Raw genomic sequence first — 22,320 nt, 5'->3', positions numbered from 1 at the left:
TATCCATTCATCTGTCAGTGGACATCTGGGCTCTTTCCATAGTTTTGGCTATTGTGGACATTGCTGCTATAAACATTGGGGTGCAGGTGCCCCTTCAGATCACTACATTTGTATCTTTGCACCCAGTAGTGCAATTGCTGGGTCGTAGGGTATCTCTATTTTCACCTTCTTGAGGAACCTCCATACTGTTTTCCAGAGTGGCTGCACCAGCTTGCATTCCCACCAACAATTTCAGAGGGTTCCCCTTTCTCCACATCCTCGCCAACATCTGTCATTTCCTGACTTGTTAATTTTAGCCATTCTGACTGGTGTGAAGTGGTATCTCATTATGGTTTTGATTTGTATTTCTCTGATGCTGAGTGATGTTGAGCATTTTTTCATGTGTCTGTTGGCCATTTGTATGTCTTCTTTGAAGAAATGTCTGTTCACGTCTTTTGCCCATTTCTTGATTGGATTATTTGTTTTTTGGGTGTTGAGTTTGATAAGTTCTTTATAGATTTTGGATACTAGCCCTTTATCTGATATGTCATTTGCAGATATCTTCTCCCATTCTGTCGTTTGTCTTTTGGTTTTGTTGACTGTTTCCTTTGCTGTGCAAAAGCTTTTTATTTTGATGAAGTCCCAATAATTCATTTTTGCCTTTGTTTCCCTTGCCTTTGAAGATGTGTCTAGCAAGAAGTTGCTGCAACCAAGGAAACAGAAGTTGCTGCCTGTGTTCTCCTCTAGGATTTTGGTGGATTCCTGTCTCACATTTAGGTCTTTCATCCATTTTGAATTCATTTTTGTGTATGGTAGAGGAATGGTCCAGTTTCATTCTTCTGCATGTGGCTGTCCAATTTTCCCAGCACCGTTTGTTGAAGAGACTTTTTTCTTTTCTTTTTTTTTTTTTAAGATTTATAATTTATTTATTTGACAGAGAGAGAGAGAGAGCACAAGTAGGCAGAGCGGCAGGCAGAGGGAGAGGGAGAAGCAGGCTCTCCACTGAGCGGGGAGCCCGACCTGGGACTCAATCCCAGGACCCTGGGATCATGACCTGAGCCAAAGACAGCCATTTAACTGATTGAGCCACCCAGGCGCCCCTGAGACTCTCTTTTTTCCATTGGATATTCTTTCCTGCTTTGTCGGAGATCAGTTGACCATAGAGTTGAGGGTCCATTTCTGGGTTCTCTGTTCTATTGATCTATGTGTCTGTTTTTGTGCCAGTACCATACTGTCTTGATAATTACAGCTTTAAGTCCAGAATTGTGATGCCACCAATTTTGGTTTTCTTTTTCAACATTCCTTTGGCTATTTGGGGTCTTTTCTGTTCCATACAAATTTTAGGATTATTTGTTCCAGCTCTGTGAAAAAAGTTGATGGTATTTTTTTTTTTTTTTTAAAGATTTTATTTATTTATATGACAGAGAGAGACAGTGAGAACAGGAACACAAGCAGGGGGAGCAGGAGAGGGAGAAGCAGGCTCCCCGCGGAGCAGGGAGCCCGATGTGGGATTCGATCCCAGGACCCTGGGACCATGACCTGAGCTGAAGGCAGATGCTTAACGACTGAGCCACCCAGGCGCCCAAAAGTTGATGGTATTTTGATAGGGATTGCATTGAATGTATAGATTGCTCTAGGTAGCATAGACATGAGTATGGAACATTTTTCCATTTCTTTATGTCTTTCTCAGTTTCTTTCATGAGTGTTCTATAGTTTTCTGAGTACAGATTCTTTGCCTCTTTGGTTAGGTTTATTCCTAGGTATTTTATGGTTTTGTTATAAGTGGGATTGACTCCTTAATTTCTCTTTCTTCCGTCTCATTAGTACACATTATTTTAAATAAAGATTGGAAAATAGAAAGAAAGAAGAATACGGGGCGCCTGGGTGGCTCAGTCGTTAAATGTCTGCCTTCGGCTCAGGTCATGATCCCGGGGTCCTGGGATCGAGTCCTGCATCGGGCTCCCTGCTCAGCGGGAAGCCTGCTTCTCCCTCTCCCACTCCCCCTGCTTGTGTTCCCTCTCTCGCTGTATCTCTCACTGTCAAATAAATAAAATCTTTAAAAAAAAAAAAGAAAGAAAAATAGCAATAATCCTACTATCTCGTATCAGTTTTTTAGTATAATTTCTTCATTCTTTATATGTAGATCTTTTTAGTAGTTGTAATCTATAATTATGTAGTTTTATATAGCCTGGTCTTTTCACCTAACCATATATAACCTTTTTTTCATATTGTTAAATATTTTATAGAAACATGATTTTTAAATTACATAAAGGGATGTATTCAGTTCCTGTTTTGGAATATTTAAGTTGTTTTGAAGATTTTGCTATTATATGTAATGCTCGGTGAACATCTTTGTACATAAATTTTTTCTCTCTTTTGAGTGATTTTTTTTTTTAAGGATTTTATTTATTTATTTGACAGAGAGAGAGAGCAAGAGCAGGAACACAAGCAGGGAGAGTGGGAGAGGGAGAAGCAGGCTTCCTGCCAAGTAGGGAGCCGGATGTGGGACTCGATTCCAGGACCCTGGGATCATGACCTGAGCCGAAGGCAGATGCTTAACACTGAGCCACCTAGGCGCCCTTGAGTTATTTTCTTTAGGGTAGATTCATGGAAATGGAGTTATTGGGTAGATTTTGACAAGTAATTAGGGGGCTACAGGGAGGAAGAGGAATGAACACTTTCAGGATTGACACTGTGTACTTCATATGTAATCCATCTAGAGACCCAGAATGTGAGGTTATGAGGCTAGTAGAGATGCCAAGAGTGATCACTGGGTTAAGGTGGTAACATTTTAGTTTAATAGGAGATTGGCCTACCTTGTTACCTATAATCTTCCCTAATCCCCTGAAATAAAAGTCACTGCTGCTTTCACTAAATGACTTATAGCATATTGCTTGTGCTCCTCACATGGCACTTTCCTATTCTTATTTGTTTTATATTTGTATTTGTCTAGGTAGAGGGTCCCTTGAGGGCAAGTCTCTTGTTTTCCTCTCATCTAGCATTGTCTTGAATGTATCATATATTACATATTTATTAGATGTGTGTTGTAAAGAAGCATTAATTAATAACCTTCTGAGATCTTAAATTGCTCCCTTATGTATAACATCACTGTTTTGGAATAAGTTTCAGAAATCTAGTAACATACCTTAAACTGTAGAATTGAAAAATGGACCTGACTTATTAATTTTTTTTTTTTCATTTTTGAGTGGATTCCTGTACCTTTGGTAGAGGTTGTACTCTGATATAAAACTTTGGCAAAGGTGGACTGCCAACTTAGGAAAATGTAAGGTAGCAGTGGGCACTCTTGATTGCCCAGTTTGGTACAAGAGGGGAAGTCACATACCTTCTTTTGACTTCTGTCCACTTCTTCGTTTCCTTCTTCCATTTGGGTGGGTGTTCAGATAGCTTGTGGGTAGTGAATTTTTAATTTCTTAGTGTTCTGTATTGTCAGTGGGCTTATAATATTTATTGTTGGCTTTACCCAGGTTGGATTTTGATGATGATGGAGAAGGGAACAGTAAATTTTTGAGGTAAGATTTTTACATTTTTTCTCTAGATTTCTGAAATTAAAAATTAGTTCATGATCTTTATTTCTGACTTGTAGTATTTTTGTCCTTAGGCCTAAGGTGAGTGCTGTATCCTAAAACTAAAGTTTCCTGTTGTATTATACCTCATAAAGTTTTCAAGAATTTTGTTAATGATTCCAGAGGAAGGAGCTCAGTGAAGAGAGGGCAGAGAATTTCCAAGACCCTTTGTTACAGTTAGTTGCTGTGTGATTTAAAAACAATAACAATTTTTTATTTCTCAAATGCTGTGGATTGGCTGGATGGTTATTCTGTTTTCTTTGTGGTCTTTTATCCTTAAGGAGGTCAAACTGAATTTCTTTACATGCCGGTGGCTACAATCTGAAAGGCAAGGCCCAGTCTAAGTGCTTATCAAGTCTTTGCTTTGTATTGACATTTGCTGGTGTTCCATTGGCCAAAGTAAATTTTATGTCCCAAGTCCTGAATCAGTGTGTTAGGAGGCTAAGATGTAATTCTTTGGGGGGGTCATTAATATACCTTTCATATTTTCTGATACCTGTTGACTTCTACAGAGCAGGAATTAGAATTTGTATCCTTGAATATTGAATCTTCTGGAGCACTGAAAATGGACTTTTTGCTATATTAATGGGGGAGTTCTTTCAGAGAAGGGAAATACTTATTCCTGCTAAAGACCAAAGCAGTAAGAGTCAAAGAAAGGAAGATAACCTTGACTGCAACTTGCTGTTTTTCCTTTCCAAAGTTGAAAATATTACCTAGATGGGTCTACTTTGTTGAGTAACAAATATTTAATAAATAAAGGAGCCCTGTTAAAAAAAAAGCCATTATTTTATTATGTGAGTGTCCAGATTTCATTTGTCTTTATTAACTAGATCTTAAAAAGTAATATATTTTTTAAGTTTTTAAACAGTACAAAGTAGTTATGTGTAGTGCAGGTATGTCTTCCTTCCACTTCAGACCCTTTCCCTTAGACAACTACAGTTTCCAGTTTATTGAGTATCCTTCTAGAAATATTCAGTACATATGTAAGTGTGTTTAAATGTATATGTGTGTACATACATTCATAATGTCCTAAGTTTTTGTTTTTGTGTGGAGGATGTCCATATTGTAAATTCCTTGCCATTGTTTATTTTTATAATGCTTAAGTTCCATCGGAGACATCTATTTTTTTTTTTTCATTTTAGTAATTTTTATTTAGGCTTATATTTCTCACTACTAACTAGTTGCTGAGCCCTACCAGATATTCTTGAAAACAACTGTAACTTGGCTACCATAAAGAAATAGTTGCAGAACATTGGAGAAAATAATTCTCCAAGAGAGCTCTTGAGACTTAATGAGTATTAATAAATGTGAAGAGGGGAAGATATTTCAATATTGGGGGAAGGATAGACCCTTTTTTTTTTTTTAAAGATTTTATTTATTTATTTGTCAGAGAGAGAGAACAAGCAGGGGGAGCGGCAGACAGAGGGAGAAGCAGGCTCCCCGCCGAGCCTGATGCCAGACTCCATCCCAGGACCCTGGGATAAGGACCTGAGCTGAAGGCAGGCACCCAACTAACTGAGCCACCCAGGCATCCCAAGGATAGACTTTTTCTTTTTTTTTTTAATTTTTATTTATTTATTTATTTGAGAGAGAGAGAAAGAGAAACAGCATGAGAGGGGAGAGGGTCAGAGGGAAAAGCAGGCTCCCTGCTGAGCCGGGAGCCCGATGTGGGACTCGATCCCAGGATTCCGGGATCATGACCTGAACCGAAGGCAGTCGCTTAACCAACTGAGCCACCCAGGCACCCAAGGATAGACTTTTTCAAACAGTTCTGGGAATTCTTCCAATTGGGAATCCGTTATTGTAATGATAGATGCCTATTGGTGGAACTGTATTGTGCATATGAATGGCATAGAAGTAACCACTAGTCTTTTTTTTTTTTTTAATTTTATTTATTTATTTGACAGAGAGAGACAGTGAGGGAGGGAACACAAGTAGGGGGGAGTGGGAGAGGGAAAAGCAGGCTCCCCGTCGAGCAGGGAGCCCGATGACAGGCTCGATCCCAGGACCCTGGGATCATGACCTGAGCCGAAGGCAGTTGCTTAACCGACTGAGCCACCCAGGCGCCCCACCACTAGTCTTATTTATATTTCTCAGTTAGCTCTGGCCCTGAGTCATTGTCTTCATTTCCACAAAACCTAGTAGTCACAAACTATATGCAGATCCAGAAATGTTCATTTGTTCTTTCCCCAACCATAAAAAAAAGACTGTCACAATTCATTTTACCTAGTGGGTCATTATGCCTGAGAGAGGCATCACCAAATTTCTTTATCTTTTTCTTTTTTTTAAAACAATTGGAATTTTCCACCCTGGTCAGTGTGTGAAAGCCTTACTTGCATTGTATCCCTAAGTCAGCACTAAATCTCCTTGATTGATGCTACTTTTGAAAGTTGTAATTTGGTCTGGGCTGGCTCAGTTGGTAGAGCATACATCTCTTGATTTTGGGGTTGTGAGTTCGAGCCCCACATTGGGCCTAGAGATTACTTACCAAAAAAATGTAATTCAGTAGGCCTGGGGTAGGGCCCAAGGTTCTGTGTTCTGATTCATTTCTGGAATCTGCTTCCAGCCACTGACCATACTTTCAGTAGTAAGGATCTAGAAGACTCATTCTTGAGATTCAAAGTTAATATATAAATTATAGGTCTCTCTTTCCAGTTTAGGTTGCATGTTTTCACTAGAAGTTAGTAGCATCTGATTTAAAGCATATTTTGTGTCCTAGGAACAGACCCATTTGTACTTGAGCTGGAATTCAGTTATATCTCCATGTTTGCCCATTCTTCTTCTGTTCTCCGGTTATTTTCAAAAACTGAAAATTCTTGGGGTTGGATTAGTTGAGGATTTACAGCCTATGAAGGAGCAGTATAAATTTTGGCTCTAATTTAATAACTGGTTTAACTGCAAATTTTGTGACACTTAACCTATCTCCCAAAAGCACTTCTTGTCCAAAGTTGATAGATCTTTGCTATATCCTGTGGCAGTGAGAAGAGGAAAATTTAGATCATCCAGAGAGTAGAGTAGTGTTTTTAAAGTTAGGTTTTCCTCCCTCAGCAAATCCTGTAGTTTCTTTCTTTAGCAGATATGATTTATTGGCTTATTAAGTAGAAGTTGTTGGGATGAATGGATTGTGTTTCCTTGATCAGAGAGAGGAAGAACATTGTACATGTCATAATTTAAAACTATCTCTTAAAAATTTCTGTGCATCAAAGAAAACAAGTGAAAAGATAACCCATGTAATGGGAGAAAATATTTGCAAATCATGTATCTGATAAGAGGTTAATATCTATAATATATGAAGAACTACCATACCTCAATAATAAAAAAAAAAAAACCTGATTAAAAATTGGCAAATGACTTGGAATAGACATTTTTCCAAAGAAGGTATGCAAAAGGCCAACAAGCCTATGAAAAGATGTTCAACATCACTAATCGTTAGAGAAATGAAAATTGAAACTACAGTGAGATACCACCTCACACCCATGATGAGGGCCACCATCAAAGAAACAGAAAATAAATGTTGGGTAAGGATGTGAAAAAGAAGGAACCCTTGTGCACTGTCGGTCGGAATGTAAATGGTAAATTTAACCACTGGAAAACAGTATGGAGATTCCTCAAAAAACTAAAAACAGAATCATCGTATGATTCAGCAGCCCCACTTCTGGTTATAAATATCCAAAATAATTGAAAACAGGGTCTTAGATATTTGCACACTCATGTGCACTGCCCCATTTTCACAATAGCCAAGAGGTGGAATCAACCCAAATATCCATTGGCAGATGAATGCATAAAGAAAATCTGGCATATATGTCCAATGGAATATTGTTCAGCCTTAAAAAGGAAGGAAATCCTGGCATATGCTACAACATGGATGAATGTTGAGGACATTATACTAAGTAAAATAAGCCAGTCACAAAAAGAGACTATATGATCTCACTTATATGGGGTATCTAAAGTAGTCAAAATTAGAGATAGAAAGTACAGTGATGGTTACCAGGAGCTGTGGGTTGTGTGGGGAGCAGATGGGAAGATGATGCTTAGTGTATATGGAGTTTCAGTTTTCCAAGATTAGAAAGTTCTATAGATCTGTTGCACAACAATGTAAATATAGTTAACACTACCGAATTGTACTCTAAAAATTGGTTAAGGTGGTAAATTTTATGTTCCTTGTTTTTTTGCCATAATTAAAACTACCCCTAATCTCAGAGTGGTGCTGACAGGGCAGTCAATTGTGCCCTCATGAGATCATTCTCTTTTTTTGGAGTGTCTCATAAGTAAGGGTAAAGGAGAACATCGGAAATCTGACAAATAATAGTCATGGGTTTCCTAAGTTCTTTGGGATGGCATTACTATCTCTATTGCTTTGTGATGCTTTTCCGTTGGCTTTTTTTTTTTCTGTTGAATATTTTTACTCCTTTCTAGTTTTTATTTCAGATGAATTAGATACAACAAGTATAATGCTTTGGGCTAATCTTATTTTTCTTTTTTAGGTGTGATGATGATCAGATGTCTAATGATAAGGAGCGGTTTGCCAGGTAATGTAGTAGAGCATCTTGGGCCATGTTGTGGGACTAGGCAATTCAAGTGTATTGAGTTTAATTTGATCTCATTAGGAGTTCATTTCTCTGTCAGTCTTCTTCCTACTCTGAAAGCTGACAAAATTTAGTATGACAGTTACTGTTTATGTTCAGTTAACATGGCTTCAGACTGATGGTACAGTTTACACAGTGTTTTTATGTATATGATACGCAGCTATACAGTGTGCTTGCTGGGTGTCCACAGGAACACAAGTTATGGATTTCATGGTTCTATTTATTATTAAATGGGTCCACAAAATCTATACAGGTAATAGTTTTCCTTTAAAAATGGCAACAGAAACAATTTTTGTGGAGATGAATTTTGATTATAATAAATTTATTTAAATTTTGTTAAGATTATGAAAAATATTTCGCTTTTCATCAACTCAGATGTACAAAATTGAGAAGGATTTATGAATAAAAAGCAAAGTATTTTTTTTTAGAACATCAACTCAGATGTACAAAATTGAGAAGGATTTATGAATAAAAAGCAAGGTTTTTTTTTAGAAAGTTCATTCTGTATATTTTAAACAGTAAATTAGTTTTTTTTTTAAGATTTTATTTATTTATTTGACAGAAAGAGAGAGAGAGCACAAGCAGGGGGAGCGGCAGGCAGAGGCAGAGGGAGAAGCAGGCTCCCTGCTGAGCGGGGAGCCTGACGTGGAACTCGATCCCAGGACCCCAGGATCATGACCTGAGCTGAAGGCAGACGCTTAACCGACTGAGCCACCCAGGCGCCCAAATTAGTTTGTTTTTTAAAAATTGAGTTTGCAGCCACCTCAGAAAAATGAATAATCAAAAATCCAGAGCTTAACTGAGTTCTTATATTTATTGCCGATGTTGCTAGTCTGGGGACCATACCTTGAGAACCACTGACGTAGAGGGCTAAGAAATACCAGTCAGAGTAGCTTATAACTATCTGAAGCAGTAAGATGCCATCATGGGCTTTGAATAAGAGATTTTAATAAATAAAATGCATGTGGGATTTTCTCTAGTAGCAGTGTATAAGATTGATTAAAGAGAAGCACTATAGTCAGGGAGGTAGATGCGAGGATAGCTATAAAATCATGAGTGCCTGGGCTAGAGTGGAAGCAATGGCAATAGGAAAGGAGTGAATTTAAGAGATTTTCAAGTAATTTATTTATTGAAATAGATACTTATAAATACTTTAGGGTATAAACCATCTCTAAAATGAGAAGTTAATTATGGATATTTGGGAAATAGTGTCTCAAGCTGCATTGGAAAGTCAAGCATTCATGGGCACCTGGCTGGCCCAGTCAGTAGAGTATGCAGCTCCTCTTCTTAGGGTCCTGAATTCAAGCCCCACGTTGGATGTAGAGATTGCTGAAAGAAAAAGAAAGAAAGAGAGGAAAGAAAAGAAAGATAGATAGAAAGATAGTCAAGCCATCAAATAGTACTGGTCATACAGGTTAACAGTCTCTTGATTGAAATTCCAAAAAGCTATGAAGACATGACCTGAATTATTTTAGTCTTCATTTGTCCTACTTAATATAAATATTTATACATTCACATATTTCATTCAGAAATACTAGAGTGGTTAAGGGGTTATGGATTTGTAGTAGTAGGAGTAGTAATAATAGGAATTTTAGATATTTAACTTTCTTTCAAACAACTTAGGTTGTGCCAATTCACCTCACATATTCTCCTTGGGAATTCCGTAGAAGGTCTGTAAAGCTGAAAATGTATGTATTTTCTCAATTTTTTGAAAAAAGGATTTGTAGTTTGTTAAGGAACCATAATAACCAATGAACATGAAACTTTAAACTACTGAATATAAGGCAATTCTCTTGTGTTTCTCATCAGTATAGGTAAATTTCATATTTATGTTCTTATTACTGTGTAATTTTGGATCTTTTTTTTTCCTTTTTCCCAGGTTTTGCTTTTCTTTTTACACGTCATTTTTTTTTTTTTTTTGAGATTTATTTATGTTAGAGTGAGAAAGAGAACAAGCAAGCCAGTGAGCATGGGAGGGAGGGGCAGGGGGAGAGAGACAGAGAATCCCAAGCAGGCTCCACACCAAGCACAGAGCCTGTCATGGGGCTCCATCTCACCATCCTGAGATCATGACCTGAGCCAAAACCAAGATTCGGACACTTAACCGACTGCGCCACCCAGGTGCCTCTGTACATGTCACTTTGGCCTCTGTACATGTCACTTTTAATAATGAAATAGTGTTTCAGCCTGTTAATACATCATGCTTAGACATTTTATTTGAGGCTTCTTAATCTATATCTATATATATATTGTTTTTAATGGGATTGATTACTGGTATACTGGCCTACCAACACCTTGATGTTTCTTCAGTTGCCACCAACCCTTATAGTTTTCAGTTTTCCAGAAAAACTTAGTGGTGATCCTTTGTAGCCCCGTCCAGGGGAGGGGGAGTTGACAGTGGGGATCCAGCAGTTTTGGGGCTTTACTGCAAAGAAATGGGAGAGTGAATAAATAGAAATTTACTACTTTAGTATCAAATCAATGATAGGGGATGTGCCAGAAACCTAATTCTTAAGTTTTATTTATGTAATTTCTCCAGTGAAATCTGTTTGGTTATTTTGTCTGTGTCTGTCTGTGAGAGCATGTGTGTGTGTCTGCGTGTTACAGAGAGATTGTATTTGTGATCATTTGTTTGACATTCTTATGATTTACTCTTTGTTTTTTTTATTATAGAATAGCATATGTGGGGGGCACCTGGGTGGCTCAGTTGGTTAAGTGGCCAACTCTTGATTTTGGCTTAGGTTGTGATCTCGGGGTCCTGGGATCAAGCCCCATGTCAGACTCTGTGCTTAGTAGGGAGTCTGCTTGAGTATTCTGTCTCTCCCTCTCCCTCTGCACCTTCCCCCCCCTCAAATAAATAAATAAATCTTAAAAATAAAAAAGAATAGCATATGTGGATATCATTTTATTTCCAGATTGGTTGCAGTGTGTGAGAATGGTATTCCCTCATTTGGTTCTTGTTCAAACTATATATTGTTGGTCTGTACAGAGATTGATTGGCAAAATGCTTTCTGTGTTCAGACTATGTTAATTTATAATGAATAATGGCCTTGCTTTTATGTCAACCTTTGTCCTGTAAGTTACTTTTTTTTATCCTAACAAATGGCTTTGTAGAGTTATGGGCAAGGTTCCTGTCCATATTTTAATTTTCCCTTCTCTGCATCTATTTTGTTCTATTTCCTTTTTCCTTTCCTTTCCCCTCTACTTCCTTCCATCAATCCATCCATCCATCCATCTTTCTTTTTTTCTTTCTTTTTATTTTAATTTTAGCTTAGTTCATTAATTCTATTTTTAGGTCGGATGATGAGCAGAGCTCTGCGGATAAAGAGAGACTTGCCAGGTAGGAGAACAGTGTCTTTCAGCATGATGAAGCAGATGATGCTGCTTTTTCCTCTTTCTTACTCTGCTCTTTTCTTCCCCTTTCTCTTTGTGTTTTTCCTTATCTGTGGCAAGAGAGGACAAGATTTTTTAGAAGTTTGTGTGTAACAGGAACTTTGGCCTCCCCCTCAGAAAGTGGGTGAGTTGAGGGAACTTTACTAAGGAATTTAAGAAATTGCTATTAGTTTTATAGTTTTCTCTTTTCCTCTTTATCTCAGCACTATTTCACAGAATAAAAGGCTTTAGAAGCAGGGCAGTGGTGCCAGTTGGTGCTTTAGCAGGGGCATACTTTTTTATCAGAAGACTAATAAATATATTTGTGTTTGCAGTTGGTTCCCAATATTTAGGCCTTAGCATTTATTCTGTACCTCTCTAGAAAGCACACCCTTATTTCCTGTGTAGACTCACAGGCTAGATTACTGTGTCATAGCAGTACTGGTCTTGCTTTGGTGATTGAATCTTTTGTGGTTTTCCAGAAAAGTTTTAGCAGCCTTGATATGGCTTTTTAAAAGAGTAGCCTTCTGGCCTTTGGTGTCAGAAATCTGTCAGATACTAGGAAGATGGGTGCTTTAAGTTTGAAAGTAGAATGTTATGTTTCTCAGGCAAATTAACAAATATGGACTTACGTGGTGAGATCTTTTTGCCATTTGGAAAGGAGACTCTAGAGTTCTCTTTGGAGACTGTTGTTGATAAGGTAGAAATACTAGGATACTAATGGTGTGCTCAAATTTTTCTTTTTTCTTGCTTCTGTGATTTGGGACCATTCAGTAGGAGATAGATCATTGATACCAATACCTGTTTTTACTACTTTACCCCCTTATCTCATTACCTTTTCCAGCGGGGCCACAAGCTCATTTTGTTGTCATTTCCTGCTAACTCTACCTCTTCAGAAAGCTGATTTGGCATGGTATGGTGGGAAAACCATTGCATTAATTGGGAATGAATGCTGCCTTTGGGAAAGTCATTTAGTTAACTTCTTAACCTTAGTTTGTTCTTATAAAGAGATTTATGTTAGACCAGTTGTTTTTATCTTTCTTTTTGTTTTGACAAAGAACTTTTATTCAGATAGGATCCTTAAGTGGTAATGGAAGTAAATATAAAAGATAAAGCAAAAGCTGCTCAAGGAGAAGCAGAAATGCAGCATGTTGTTCGGTTCTTTCTTTGAGGCATCCCCATGGAAGACACTGAGGAACTATGGGGCTTTTCAGAAATCCAACTTGAAAACTACTGGATTATTATTTTTTAACAATGATAAGATTTTGTCTCGATTTTGAGGAAATCAGCATTGGAGATGTGATCCACTTACCCTGTTGAGATCCAAATTGTCTGTTTTCAGGCCTTTTCCTCCCCACTCCACTTTTACTCTCTAATTCATTTTGCTCCAGCTGGAGACCCAGAAGGGACCTCTAGTAGATCTCTCTTTTTTTAATTTTATTTTATTATGTTATGTTAGTCACCATACAATACATCATTAGTTCTTGACATAGTGATCCACGATTCATTGTTTTCGTATAACACCCAGTGCTCCATGTAGTACATGCCCTCCTTAATACCCATCACCGGGCTAACCCATCCCCCCAACCCCCCTCCCCTCTAAAACCCTCAGTTTGTTTCTCAGAGTCCATAGTCTCTCATGGTTCATCTCTCCCTCCGATTCCCCCCCCCATCATTTTTCCCTTCCTTCTCCTAATGTTCTCCATGCTATTCCTTATGTTCCACAAATAAGTGAAACCATATGATAATTGACTTTCTCTGCTTGACTTATTTCACTTAGCATAATCTCCTCCAGTCCCATCCATGTTGATGTAAAAGTTGGGTATTCATCCTTTCTGATGGCTGAGTAATATTCCATTGTATATATGGACCACATCTTCTTTATCCATTCATCTGTTGAAGGGCATCTCGGCTCTTTCCACAGTTTGGCTATTGCGGACATTGCTGCTATGAACATTGGGGTGCATATGGCCCTTCTTTTCACTACGTCTGTGTCTTTGGGGTAAATACCCAGGAGTGCAATTGCTGGGTCATCGGATAGCTCTATTTTTAATTTTCTGAGGCACCTCCACACTGTTTTCCAAAGTGGCTGTACCAACGTGCATTTCCACCAACAGTGTAAGAGGGTTCTCCTTTCTTGACAACCTCTCCAACGTTTGTTGTTTCTTGCCTTGTCAGTTTTTGCCATTCTAACTGGTGTAAGGTGGTATCTCAGTGTGGTTTTGATTTGAATTTCCCTAATGGCTAATGATGATGAACATTTTTTCATGTGTCTGTTAGCCATTTGTATGTCTTTGGAGAAGTGTCTGTTCATGTCTTCTGCCCATTTTTTGACTTGATTATTTGTTTTTTGGGTGTTGAGTTTGAGAAGTTCTTAGTAGATCTTGGATACAAGCCCTTTATCTGTACTGTCATTTGCAAATATCTTCTCCCATTCTGTGGGTTGCCTCTTTGTTTTGTTGACTGTTTCCTTTGCTTTGCAGAAGCTTTTTATCTTGATGAAGTCCCAAAAGTTCATTTTTGCTTTTGTTTCACTAGCCTTTGGAGATGTATCTTGAAAGAAGTTGCTGTCGCCAATGTCAAAGAGGTTACTGCCTATGTTCTCCTCTAGGATTTTGATGGATTCCTGTCTCACATTGAGGTCTTTCATCCATTTTGAGTTTATCTTTATGTATGGTGTTAGAGAATGGTCGAGTTTCATTCTTCTGAATGTGGCTGTCCAATTTTCCCAGTACCATTTATTGAAGAGACTGTCTTTTTTCCATTGCATATTTTTTCCTGCTTTGTTGAAGATTATTTGACCATAGAGTTACCTTAAAATCTCTTGAGCTCAGTACACTGGCACCACACCCAGATAGAGAAGATAGGACTTTGTGCATTAGTGAGACAAAGAAAACTTCAAAATCTTCCAGTTCTGCCTTCTAGTGTTAAGAGTAAGAGAGAAGCTTAGAACAGGCAACATTTTATAGACCAAAGGAATCTATACTGTCAATTCTTTTATCAGCTGTTGGGCAATATACTTGTGTTGGAAAAAACTGGTCATTTTATTTTCAGCCTTAAAAAGTTGAATTAGGAAACATGGAGTCAGCCAAACCAAGATTATTTGTCTCGGGAAATAACATGAATAAAATCAACATCTTTTAAGACTATCACTTTTTGAAACATTTTTTGTTTTGTTTGGTTTTGTTTGGGGGAGTGGTAATTTACATAGGAAGTGAAGTTTCCAGGAGATAGGGAGAATTGCTCCTATCTGCTTATTCTCTGTCTGCCTTGTTGGTTTCTATTCCATGCTTGTCCTGCATGAGAAGGTTGGCAAACTTGACTCTATCTTCCGAGACTTAAATACTCCTAAATCTAAAAGCTACATTTCTTCAGCAGCTCACTCCCTATTTATATCACTCTTCCCGCCTCCCAAATGGCCAGATGTGACCACCTGGGTGGGGCTTCTCCTCTCTCCATGCAGGGAAAATCATAGTGAAATTGAACGGCGGCGACGGAACAAGATGACAGCCTACATCACAGAACTGTCAGACATGGTGCCCACCTGTAGTGCCCTGGCTCGAAAACCAGACAAGCTAACCATCTTACGCATGGCAGTGTCTCACATGAAGTCCTTGAGAGGAACTGGGAATACATCCACTGATGGCACCTACAAGCCTTCGTTCCTCACTGATCAGGTCTCTGGGATGTATAAATCTGAGATAGTCTAGAATCTGTTGAAAATTTTGATCTTTTCGGGGTAGATGACCATAATTCTAACTAGTGCCTTATATTGAGAGTCAGAGCCAAGCTGAGTCTGTAGATTGCTTAAACTACAAGAATTCAGCTGGGTTAAGGAAAAATTCATACCATGGGAAAGTAGTTTCAGTTCCTGGCTCTTATATTTATTAGCATTGGAACAGTGAGAAGTACAGAAGACTTATGTAAATTATTTAACAAGCTTATTAGGTATTTTATTTTATTTATTTTTTTAAAGATTGTATTTATTTTGAGAGAGCATGTGCACACAAGCGGCGGTGGGGGAGGAGCAGACTCCCCGCTGAGCAGGGGACACCCCGCCCCCCCAGCGCAGGGCTCAATTCCAGGACCGTGGGATCATGACCTGAGCTGAAGGCAGACACTTAACCAACTGAGCCACCCAGGTGCCCCAAGCTTATATGTATTTTAAACTTCACTCATGAATATAGTCTATAAGGTGAAACAAGAGTAGAATTGTAGGAAGAAGAGATGACTGTGTCCATGGAACCTGTTCTCTTCCTTGGCTTTAGGGTTATAGAAGATGGAAGAAAACTGTTTCTTATTCCTGAAGCAGCTTTCAGTTTTAGTGATAAAAGGAGTCTAACAAGGCAGTCATCGTTCCTTAGAGATGTGCTCTGTTACATGTAATGAGAAAAATAGGGAAGACAAAAACATTTCTAGCCTCTCAGGAACTTAATCTGAGTATGAATATGTGAGTGAGTGGAAGTGAGTCTGAATATGAATTTTTGAGTGGCTGGATACACACATAGTGAAAAATGAGAGGAAAATGCATACAGAGAAGAAATATCTTTTTAAAATGATTTTATTTATTTATTTGTTTGTTTGTTTGTTTGTTTATGAGAGAGAGACCGAATATGAGCAGGGGGAGGAGCAGGAGGAGAAGGAGAGAATCTCAAGCAACTCCCCATTGAGCATGGAGCCCAGTGTGGGGCTAGATCTCCCGACCCATGAGATCATAACCTGAGCCAAAACCAAGAGTCGGACACAACTGACTGAGCCACCCAGGCACCCCGAGAAATAATCTTTCTTTAAAACTTATTAATACTTTATATGGGACTAGATAAATATATAATGGAGGGATGGCTAAAGTGAATAGAATGACCAGGTTTGAGTGGGGATGGTTAGCAAAGACTTCTAAGAGTAAGAAAGGCATGTTCTCTTTTGATTATTAAAAGTAATACATGGTTATTGCAGAAAATTTTGGAAGATACAGGAAACATAAGGAAGAAAAAATTGACCTATAATGTCACTCTTTTATTCAGAGGATTAGAAGGAAGGAATGTGGTTTGGAAGAAAGTAATAAGAATGATTTTCCAAATAAGAGTGTCTATATGAAAACACATATAGCATGGATTTTAGATATATGTACTTTGAAATAGTTAATCAGTTAATCTAACAATACACATAGAGATACTGATTGAACAGACTCCAGTTTATGCACCTTTTGTGGGCTAACCAGGTGCTTTGTGCTATGAGAAGAACAGAGATAAGAGATAATCACTAGTGGAAAGAGACATGTAAATAAGTAAATCACAATATAAACACACAATTAGTTCTATCATAGAGGTGCAGTATTAAAGTTCTGTAGAAATATAAACATGGAAAAGGAAAGGTAAGGGATTTGTGTCATAAATACTGTGAATAACTTGAGCAAATGCCTAGTGAGAATGATTGGATTATTCAAGGCAAATGAAATAGTTTAGCAAGCCTTGGGAGATGATAATAGGGAGGTAGGCTGGGACCTTATCATGGAGTATTTAGGTGTTACGTTACAAAATTTAGATATTAATTTTTAGGCAGTAGGGAGCCATCAAAAATGTGTCAGTCAATGGGGTGCCTGGGTGGCTCAATCAGTTTAAGTGTCCGACTCTTGATTTTGGCTCAGGTCATGGTCTCAGAGTCATGAGATCGAGCCCCGAGTTGGCTCTGCGCTGGGCGTGGAGCCTACTTGGGATTCTCCTTCTCTTTTTGCCTCTCCCCATCTCTCTCCCAAGAAAAATTGTATTAGTTGATACAGAGTATTTTAAGGCTGGATTTGAGACTTGGCATAAGATAACTAGGACAATGATGTAGTTATTGGAAATAGAATTAATAAAACAGTTACCACTGGAGCAGGAGAGAGAGTAATTAGATTTTAAGTCTTGTATCCTGAGAGGAAGGTGATACTGTTAATAAGAAAGGAAATGCTAGAAGAGCACAGAGGAGTGTTCTTTGGAGGGGAAAATATGACCGGTTTTGAGATGTTGAAATTGAGTTGCTGGTAGAATATCTAAATTGCAAATGTTTTAACAGTTGGTTGGAATTTAGGTCTGCTTAAAGCTAAAGAAAAAAGTTTAGGCGAGTCTAGAGATACAGACTTGGGCATCATTTCATGGCAGGGAGGAGTGGATATAATTTCTCAGGGAGAGAGTATGGTATAAATAGAGAAGAGAACTTAAGATAGAACCTTGGAAATATCTATACTTAAGACTTGAACAGGGGCCGCCTGGGTGGCTTAGTCGTTAAGCGGCTGCCTTCTGCTCAGGTCATGATCCCAGAGTCCTGGGATGGAGGGATGGCTAAAGTGAATAGAATGGGGATGGTTAGCAAAGACTTCTAAGAGTAAGAAAGGCATGTTGATCGGGCTCCCTGCTCGGCGGGAAGCCTGCTTCTCCCTCTCCCACTCCCCCTGCTTGTGTTCCCACTCTCGCTGTCTCTGTCTCTGTCAAATAAATAAATAAAAAATCTTTAAAAAAAAAAAAAAGACTTGAACAAAGGGAAGGGTGCCTGAAGCAGAGAAGGGACATTTAGAAAGGCAGCAAAAGTTGGAAGAGGGTGTAGTAGAAGCTAGAGGAAAATAAAACTTAAAAGGATGACGTGGATAACATTACCAGATTCTGGAGAGATTGAGTAACATGATAAAGACCCAGGAAAGGGGACTTGAATTGGCAGTCAGGAGAACATTGTTAACCTGCTGCAAACAATATGAATGGTTTAGAGTGACAGTTGTAGTGGGATTGAGAAATAAGTGAAAGGTAAGAGAATAAAACCAGTGAATATAACATTACTCTTAATATAAACTCGGCACTGAAAAAGAGATGAGTTGGGCAAAATTGAGGAAAGATTTGTATAGAATTGAGAAAACTTGATCATGTTTATAGATCTGAGGGGAAAGAGAGTGAAAATGGGAGTATTTATAGAGCAAGATCCTAAAAAGAGACCAGAGGGGGTGAGATCAAGGACTAAATTTTTGTTAGTGGGAAACCTTTTTATTCCCCATCTTGAGTCCTGAGATAAAGAGGAGGAGGTGAATAGTGACAGAGAGATTGAAGAAATATCTGTTAGAAAATTTAGCTATTGTGAAAGCAGTTACATTTGGAGTGCAAAGCTGGGGCTGTGGATCAGGCAGAAGCCAGCAATTGCTTAGGGAAAGGTGCATAAGGCCTGAAATGTGTTACTTCTTTCCATGAATAATTCTTGGCTTTTAAGAGTTCAGTATTAACTTTTATTTCTCTTTTTTGGGCAGGAACTCAAACATTTGATCTTGGAGGCAGCTGATGGCTTTCTGTTTATTGTCTCATGTGAGACAGGCCGGGTGGTTTATGTCTCTGACTCAGTGACCCCAGTTTTGAACCAGCCACAGTCTGAATGGTTTGGTAGCACACTCTATGATCAGGTGCATCCAGATGACGTGGACAAACTTCGTGAGCAGCTTTCCACCTCAGAAAATGCCCTGACAGGTACGAATTATGTGGATGGAAAATGAATGGGAAGCCCTTTCTTTTTTTCCTGAAACAGAAGAGGTGTTTTAGCTCTTCAGTTTGTTCATTGAATCTGTCAAATCTAGAATTTTCTCCCATAATGAATATAATCATTTTTTTTCTATCCACACGCAGATAATACAATTTGTAGCTTATCGTTAGAAAATGTTTCTTGAGTGCCAGTGCACATATAAAAGTTAATTACTGTAAATAAAACAGTAAAAACCAAATCTACAATGAACTTTTTTTTCCATTCTAAAAGAATTAAGTTATCCATGTTTCTGTCTCATTTGTATGGGTAATTACCTGGTATTTTTTTCTACCTGTTTGTGCATATCTTTGGCTTTATATACTGGGTTCTATTTAATAGATTTTTATTTTAAAGAGGAGTGGTTATCAGTATAAAAGTTGTTACTGTTGTTTTTTGTATCTGTACTATTTTTTGTCTTATTTTTATTTATTTTTTTCTTCACCCTATTTTAATGCTGTTCAGTCCTTTTGCAGAGTTTGGCTATAGGAAACACATCTGCTTCTTAAGCAACTCTGGAAAAAAATTTAAAGTGAAAGCAGATCAAAACTGGTAATTAAGGGGGGCCTGGGTGGCTTAGTTGGTTGAGTGTCCCAACTCTTGATTTTGACTCCGATTGTGATCTCAGAGTCTTGGGATCAAGCCCCGTGTCAGGCTCCACACTGAGCTGGAGTCTGCTTGAGATTCTCTCTCTCCTCCCTCTGCCCTTCCCTGTGCTCATGCACACACATGTACACATGTGTTCTCTCCCTCTCTCTCATTAAATAAATAAATAAATAGAATCTTTTAAAAAAAACTGGTAATAAAATACAAGGAAGTCCATTATAGTTTTATTTATTTTTACTTATTTAAATTCAGCTAATTAACGTATAATGTATTATTGGTTTCAGAGGTAGAGGTCAATGATTCATCAGTCCTATATAATACCCAGTGCTCATTATATCACTGCCCTTCTTAATGTCTATCACCCAGTTACTCCATCCCCCCACTCCTCTCCCCTCCAGCAACCCTCAGTTTCTTTCCTATGATTAAGAGTCTCTTATGGTTTATCTCCCTCTCTGATTTTGTCTTATTTTTTCCTCTCTTCACCTCTGATCCTGTTTTGTTTCTTAAATTCCACATATCAATGAGATCATATGATAATTGTCTTTCTCTGATTGACTTATTTCCCTTAGCATAATACCGTCTAGTTCCATCCATGTCATTTTTCAAATGGCAAGATTTTGGTTTTATTAATTGTGTTTTAGTTTTCCCTTCTTTTAGGTCTTTATGGATTTCATGTTTCTAGTTCTTTTTTCCAAAAGTTGCCATTCATTTCTTTTTTTTTTTTTTTTAAGATTTTATTTATTTCTTTGACAGAGAGAGAGCACACAAGCAGGGGGAGCAGCAGAGGGAGGGAGAAGCAGGCTGTCCACTGAGCAGGGAGCCTGTTGTGGGACTCGATCCCGGGACCCTGGGATCATGATCTGAGCTGAAGGCAGACACAACCAGCTGAGCCACCCAGGCGCTCTTGCCATTCATTTCTATATAATAAAGGGAAGAACAATTTTGGCTGGAGATAGATATTGTGTTACTATAGCATATAAAATTATTTGTTTTGTTTTTTAATTTTTATTTTATTTTAATTTTTTAAAGACTTTGTTTATTTATTTGAGAGAGAAAGAACACAGAGGAAGAGTGAGAGGGAGAAGCAGACTCCCCACTGAGCAGAGAGCCCAATGTAGGGCTTGATCCTGGGACCCTGAGATTGTGACCTGGCCAAAGGCAGATGCTCAGCTGACTTGAGCCACCCAGGCGCCCCAAATTATTTGTTTTTAAACAATGACTTTCCCTCAGTGTGCATGTGTGCACACACGTGCATGTGTATGTGTACAAAAATGAGACCCAAGAATATAGCCTAGCCTCTTGCTTGCCAACACTACTTTCCACTCCCACCTTCCTTCCTTACACAAGGTTTTCTCCAGTGCTGCCTTTGAATTTAAGAATAACATTCATTGATGGGGGTTGAGGTATTTTGGACTTGAAAAAAATCCATCCCCTACTTGGCCTGTTCTTTTATAAACAAGGAGATGGGAGGGCATCAATAGGATACTTATTTATCTTTGCCTCCAGTGTCTCTCCTGTTCCTCTTCACCACATACAAGAAAACAGACCAGACTGTTTTTCACATCATTTTTCAGGGCGTATCCTTGATCTGAAGACTGGAACAGTGAAAAAAGAAGGTCAGCAGTCTTCCATGAGAATGTGTATGGGCTCAAGGAGATCATTTATTTGCCGTATGAGGTGAGAGTCAGGCTGAGGACTGTGATTTGACATAAGAAAAATTAAGACCAGGGGCTTTGATTTCTGGTTAGGTCAGTTAAACTTTTAAATCTGAGCTCTAGTTGGATTAAATTTAACTCTCAAGACTCATATGGATTATAACAATGAAATGTTTGATAAGGGAACTAAAATTTAATGAATTCCTCCTATGCCAGATACTATGATAAGAGACTTATTGTTGTCATCTCATTTCCCACATCTGTTCTTTGGGGTTGAATTCATGGTTACTATTCTGCTGTTTAAAAAAAAAAAAAAAAAAACCTAAAAATTTAACTCCCCAGGATTACATAGATAATGTCTGGTATAGGATTTGATTTTAATCCAGAGTAGTTGGATTCCAAAATCTATAGTATTTTCCCAGTACATCACCTGACAACATCCATGCACTAGACCATATCTTCATTTTTCTTTTTTTTCATAGAGTATTGATACTTTCTTATATCTTTTGGTTAGTATTTAGTGTTTATAATTATAAATTATACGTTTTTAGTATTCTGAAGAAAGTATGGTGGTACATTCTACATAGGTAGAAAAGATACCTCTTAAAGTCACAAAATAAATTCAGGTTGTACAGTGGAAATTGCCTACATTGTACTGAGAGGATGCTTATTAGAAATGATGAGTAGGATATTAAGAAAGGTTTCCTGAGAGAGTTACAGAATTGAGTATTATATTGCTTACTGGTTTAGAGTAACTTCTGAACCTAGACTGCTAGGTTTGCCGCTTATTATCTTCTGAGACCTTGAGCAGATTACATGACTATTTTGTGTTGTGATTTCATCTAATATTGGGAATTATTATTAACCTCATAAAGTTGTTATAAGCATGAGATAATAAATATGTGTAAAGATGCTTGGAATAATGCCTGGCACATATGAAACTCTAGGTAAGTTTTATCCATTATTTTAAAGAAATGAGATAAGGTAGACAGGGTGGGAGAGAATGTCCCA

The 22,320-nt window shown here is 38.1% G+C and overlaps 1 protein-coding gene across 2 annotated transcripts in view; it reads left to right on the top strand.

Annotated features, from left to right (window-relative positions):
- ARNT (aryl hydrocarbon receptor nuclear translocator) overlaps positions 1-22,320 on the top strand; it is a 74,481-nt gene that overhangs the window by 29,516 nt on the left and 22,645 nt on the right. For both annotated transcript variants that reach the window (XM_021688129.2, XM_021688127.2), the window contains exons 3-8: positions 3,465-3,509; positions 8,048-8,092; positions 11,445-11,489; positions 14,985-15,198; positions 18,786-18,999; positions 21,229-21,331. In XM_021688129.2, coding sequence (XP_021543804.1) covers positions 3,465-3,509; positions 8,048-8,092; positions 11,445-11,489; positions 14,985-15,198; positions 18,786-18,999; positions 21,229-21,331 — 666 coding nt within the window. The remainder of the gene's footprint in view (positions 1-3,464; positions 3,510-8,047; positions 8,093-11,444; positions 11,490-14,984; positions 15,199-18,785; positions 19,000-21,228; positions 21,332-22,320) is intronic.

Source organism: Neomonachus schauinslandi, chromosome 4 (genome assembly GCF_002201575.2).
Source record: "Neomonachus schauinslandi chromosome 4, ASM220157v2, whole genome shotgun sequence".
NCBI classification, from domain to species: domain Eukaryota; kingdom Metazoa; phylum Chordata; class Mammalia; order Carnivora; family Phocidae; genus Neomonachus; species Neomonachus schauinslandi.
Note: the sequence above shows the minus strand (reverse complement) of the source record. Positions and strands in the feature narration are given on the sequence as shown.